Below are 6,000 nucleotides of genomic sequence, written 5' to 3' on the forward strand. Positions count from 1 at the left end.
CGACCCTCCCCAACCTCTCCACAGCCTGAAAAATCTGTGATCTCAAAACACGGGCCTTCTCCTCATCCCCCCCCCCCAAACTAGCTCACCTCTCCTCCACCAGACAACGCACCTTCTCTGTAGCCGGCCCCCACCCTCTGGAACAAGCTTCCCCCCCAACTCAGACTTGAACCCTCCATCCACTCATTCAAAAAGAAATTGAAAACCTGGTTATTCCTCAACGCCTACCAACACCCCACTTAACCCCACCCCACCCCTCTCCCCGCTCCCTTTGCTTTCAGACCCCTCACGCAATCTCTACACATACCCCCTCCAACCTTGAGACTGTCCCCCCCCTCCATCCCCCTTAACTTCCACCGACTTTCCTGTTTAAACTCTTATATTTTGTTACATGCGTCCCCCACAAGGCTTACTGCCACCCTCTTATTAAAGTTCGCTCCCAAAATTCTCGTTCGATTGTACACTTTGTTCCAAGCACAGTTATTGTTAAATGTAAAATAGTACGACCTCTTGTCTTACTATTCCAATTGTTGTCATGTGAACCGATGTGACGTACGCCAACGAATGTCGGTATATAAAAGCAAATCAATAAATAAATAAATAAATACATATATTCAAAGGGGTAGATTTACAAAAAGGGCGCCCTCGCGTACTTTTGTAGGCGCATCAGGCGCAAACAAAAGTAGGCGGGATTTTAGTAGATACGTGCGTAGCCGCGTGTATCCACTAAAATCCTGGATCGGCGCGCGCAAGGCTGCCGATTCCGTGTAGCCGGCGCGCGCCGAGCCACGCAGCCTGCCGCCATTCTCTCCAAGGCCGCTCCGAAATCGGAGCGGCCTCGGAGGGAACTTGCTTTCGCCCTCACCTTCCCCTCCCTTCCTCTATCTAACCCACCCCCCCGGCCCTATCTAGACCCCCCCCCTTACCTTTGTCGGGGGATTTACGCCTCCCGGGGGGAGAAGTAAATCCCCGCGCGCCAGCAGGCCTCCAGCGCGCCGAGACGGGACCTGGAGGCGGTTCCGGAGGGCACGGCCATGCCCCTGGACCGCCCCGGCCCGAAACCACGCCCCCGGGCCCGCCCCCGACCCGCCCCCCTCGAAAAACCCCGGGACTTACGCGAGTCCCAGGGCTCTGCGCGCACCGGTGGGCCTATGGAACATAGGCCCACCGGTGCGCAAGGCCCTGCTCGCGTAAATCCGGGCGGATTTACGCGAGCAGAGCTCTTAAAATCCGCCCCAAAGTTTATAACGCTGTCAATGCATGAGATTTCTCATGCATCTGGGTAAAAGCATGCACGAAGGATTCCTGTATCTGACAGTCAGTACTCCCACAGCAACTCATTATCTAAATGAGCAACTTTCCTTTTGACAAAGCCTGCTGCAATTTCAAACTGCAAACGTGATAACGTGTCATGGCAGTTTACACTAAGAGGCCTATTTACTAACGAACGTTAATGCTAATGCAAATATTAATGTGTAGTATTGTGCGAAGAAGCTCATTAATACTGAAATAGGTTACTGCAAATCATGCTAAGCAACAATGCAATTTGCGGTGACCCAGTGGCTAAGGCTAAAACAGATACATCCCTCCCTCACCTTCCAATGTCTTCTCCTCCCATGAAGTTCAGAAAGGAGGATGGGGCCAGAGGGAGCACTTCTCCTGCACCCCCACTCATGCTGAATTTAAAAATGAAACCGGATCACCTCATGTGCTCCTTCGTTCCACATATGAAGGTGGGGGCCTGACCATGGGGACTTTAATTATAGAAAGAGTGGGGGGAGTCTCTGTGGGGAGTTTCATTTTGGATGCTGGAGGGTAGAAGGGTTTGGAGGATGCTGGGTGGGACAGCAGTTTTGCGGGAGGGACAGCAGGTTGCGGGAGGGAAGCTCAGAGTCTCTGTAGTGTTTGCAAAATTGGGGGAGGGGGACAGGGAAGGTTCTCAGGCCCCTATGGCCCACATCTTCTTGTAAGTCTTTCATGGGATTGTGGGGGGAGGGGGCCAGCGGACACTATGCCTAACATCAATTTTAGTAATTTTGAGAGGTGGAGGTGATGGAGTATTGAGCTTACTGACCAAGACTATTTTTTTTTTTGTTACTTAACTGGCTATATTTTGAATGTAGCCAATTAAGGTTAAAGTTATCCGGATGCACATACCCAAATAACTTTAGGATTGCTCTCAGGCATGTCCAGGCTAAGCCAGATAACTTATCCAGCTAACTCTGAATAGTGGAGCTAACCGATAAGCTCTCCAGCTGACTTAACTGCACCCAGAATGCCCCCTGCACACCTCCAGACAAATTTTAGATGGGTAATGATTTACCTGGGTACAAAATCTGGTTAGAGGAGCTAGAAATTTAAACCTCAGGAAAATCAAAAGTTAGCTGGACAAACTCTTTCAATGTAGACCTATAAAAGTCTATATAAGAAACAATCCGTGGAATGGGTGACCTTAAATCTTTCCAAAAAGTTGAATACTAAGGGGTAGATTTTAAAAGGTTGTGTGCGGGCGTACATGTGCGCCTGATTTTATAACATGCGCGCGCAGGCGTGCGCATGTTATAAAGTCCTGGGTCGGCGCGCACAAGGGGGTGCACAATTATGCACCTTGTGCACAGAGCCGCGCTGCCTTCCCCCGTTCCTTCCCCCCTAGCCTGACTTTCCCACCCCTTCCCCTAACCTTTCCCCCCTAGCCCTACTCTAACTCCCCCCCCCGACCTTTATTTTACCTTTTGCGTGCGCTGCCAGTTGGCCGGCGCACGATCCCCGACACAGCAGCAAATATGGCCACTGTGCCAGGACCCTGACCCCTCACCCGCTCCACCACTGCCCTTCCCAAGCCCCGCCCCTTTAGTAAAGCCCCGGGACTTACACGCGTCCCGGGGCTTTACGCCCGTCACCGGGCCTTTTGAAAATAGGCCCTGCACGCGTAACCTTTTTAAAATCCGGCCCTAAATTCTGACACCGTAAACTGTCATCCAGATTGATCAGCATTTCAAACTAGCTTTATACAGTTCTCTGCAAGTCTAAACAATCTACTAGAAATAAAATATTAGAGAAAAATATTGTTAAATCAGTAAATAAAATACAGATATTGCCAGCTAAAAATGGCACCCAGCAATGAACATAAGAAGGCAATTTCCTTGTCTAAGAAGTCAAGATGATTTGCCAATAAGCAGAAAGTCTTCTGTAGACATCCAAGCCACCTCTGAGTCTCACAGCACTCCCCACCGTTCCCATGAAAAGAGATGCCATCAATCCATCGAAGGCTGTATAACTAGTCACATTTAACAATACGTTTAAAATTCGGGGCCAGGGAGGGGGGTCCTTCTCCTCTGCTGCCAATCTGTCGTGGGATGAGTAGATTGTATTCTCCAGTCAAAATAGGTTACTAGCTAATTAGTGAATGGGCAGAATACTCCGCTCTGGACTTGTCATAAGGTTTCTGCCCCTGTCTGACAGATATTCTGCCAAGTGTCTTATTTGTCAAGGACCTGCATTTTCTGGGACAGCTAAGTACTGCCAGATTTTAAAGCCCATTTTTAAGAAGATGACATTTTGGTTTGTTCCATACCCGATTATCAAATACATTGTACTTTCTTTTGTCTGTTATTTGTGATTTTTTTTTTATATACTCTCACTTAGTAGATTGAAGTCAGTGAGTAGGATGTATGACGCCTTTTACTCGTGGATACAAAATGGGAGCAGCTCCATAACAGATCTGGTACAATGCATTGCAATCCAAAATAGATGGGACCCATTGTGGATATTTCCCAGAGGGGTGGGAGATAGACTGATATTGGATTTGGAAAGAGACCCATACAGATTGTATTGTATAAAATTGCTTCAAATTTGGGATTAGTGCAACATTTACAGCACAGAGCTGTGAAATAAGCAGATAATATTTTGATAACCACCCCACCCCCTCTTCTCCATTGCTCACTGTATTCACTCTGCTCAAGCTTGCAAGGCAGGGGCAGTAGAATCATCTGAACTACCATATTTTGTGCAATGTTGTGTAGACCTGTGAGGCTATGTAAATATTATTATTATTCCTATTATTCCATTCTTTAATTTTCATCCAAAGTGATTTATGATCCTCGCATCCTCTCCCTACCCGCGACTTTGGGTTATTTGGTCGTTCTGGTCAGGAAGGCTGCATCCCAGGGACAAGTTTCTCCTGTCTCTCTCTGCCTCTCCACTGTTTATCTGCTGATTCTGCTCTACTCTCACACTTCTTGCAAAAGGATAATCTCAGATGGCTCCCATCTCTCTTTTTATTCTTAGAAGAACACTTGCTGGGCTTTGCTCTTCCAAGCAATGCCTGTCTGCAATAGCCTGGGTCCCCCTTAGCTAGTGGTAATTTTCTGTAAAAAAAAAAAATATATATCAGGTCGGGCCCAGCAGTGGCCTCCACCTTCCACTTTTTTCCACCAAATGGGGAACAGGAAGCACGTGAAAAAAGGTTCCAGGTCGGCGACCTGATGGAAAATCAACAGTGCTCTCACCACTGCAGTCGTCAGCACAAATAATCCCTAAAATGTTTGAGCCAGACAAAACATCTGTTTCATGTACAGATTCCTAAGGGACATCATTAAACACTGTATAAGGGACACAGTTCTTGCTGATGTGGCATGAGAAAAGTTGCAGCTAATAACTGTCGTCTGACCAAAGTTTCTACTTTACCGTGTGTACAGAAAATATCTAGCACCCTATTGTATGTTTTTTTTTACTTTGGAAAAGCATGAACAAATGTTCCTCTTCTGGGAAGTTTGTGTTTTAAGGATCAGCTGTAATAAGCCTTTTTCCCATAGATACAAAAATGGAAAAAAAAAACAAAAACCCAAAAACGTTAATATAATCAGGTCCATAATGCTTCAAAGCCCTTTCTACCAAATAATCACACACACACACATATTCCTGAATGCATGCTGTCTGTCCAATTACACATAAGCACACCCTCACGATCAGATATACGGGTTTCTTAGACAGCTTCGCACTTGTCTGTACTGCCTGCTTCTGTCTGGGGGCCCATGAAAACTAAGCTGATGCAGCCCTTTGTAGTCGCTCCAGCCACACTCATAAATGCCAACTATTTTCTTCCACCTTTCCATCAAAGCCATGCCACAAGGCGACAGTGTCATACGGACGGCCCTTGCAAGACAGCTGTACATGGCATGCCAAACTCACCCAAAATTCGGAGCCACAGTACACGTCCAGAGCTCCCATGTCTGGGACAACAAGGAGACTTCACCAGTTTTCTGCCAGTCCCTTCTCTTTGTGATAGAGATGTGGTTATTTATTGAAGTGAAGTCAGCAGGTGGGTTAGCTCACAGTGATTCAGCAGGTTAAAAATCACTCTTGGTTCTCTCTGGAACACCATTCCCCCCCATCTGTATCAGAGACTGCCTGAGAAGATCCCTCGAACAAGAACTATGTTAATATTTAACTGCTTGTGATTTCTTTCATAACTCCATGGACTTTGTCTGTGAAAGAGCGCTCTCACTGAAAGCGTGTCTGAAGTCTGCCTCATATCGTTTTCTTACTCTTTCTTGCGGATTGTATTCTTTCGCCTGTGTACATCCTCAGTCTCATCCCTGACCCTGGGGGGGGGGGGGGGGGGAGGGTAATTAACTGGGGTAAACAAACATCTAGATGAATCCACCAGAACTCCTGCTTATGTTTAATTTTCTTCTGGCTGCACCAACTTGGTGGCAGAGCTGAGAAAATCATTCATTAGACTCTTAGTAAGAATGATGAAAATGAGTTTTGTGAATTACATTTATTTATTTATTTATTATTTTTATATACTGACATTCGATCTCAATCGAGATATCACACCGGTTTACATTCAGGTACTGTAGGTATTTCTAAGTTTTGTACCTGAGGCAATGGAGGGTAAAGTGACTTGCCCAAGGTCACAAGGAGCGACAGCAGGGCTCGAACCCTGGTCTCCTGGTTCATAGTCAACTGCTCTAACATGTCTCATTCATGGAGGAC

General features: G+C 46.6%; 1 protein-coding gene across 1 annotated transcript in view; it reads right to left on the bottom strand.

Moving 5' to 3' along the window:
* The window catches only part of ABCC2 (ATP binding cassette subfamily C member 2), a 149,309-nt gene extending 143,775 nt beyond the window's left edge, over nt 1-5,534 (bottom strand). The window contains exon 1 of the mRNA XM_029610078.1: nt 5,191-5,534. Within this exon, the coding sequence (XP_029465938.1) occupies nt 5,191-5,229 (39 nt within the window). The 5' untranslated portion in view covers nt 5,230-5,534. The remainder of the gene's footprint in view (nt 1-5,190) is intronic.
* Between the last annotated feature and the right edge of the window lie 466 nt (nt 5,535-6,000).

Source organism: Rhinatrema bivittatum, chromosome 7 (assembly GCF_901001135.1).
Source record: "Rhinatrema bivittatum chromosome 7, aRhiBiv1.1, whole genome shotgun sequence".
NCBI classification, from domain to species: domain Eukaryota; kingdom Metazoa; phylum Chordata; class Amphibia; order Gymnophiona; family Rhinatrematidae; genus Rhinatrema; species Rhinatrema bivittatum.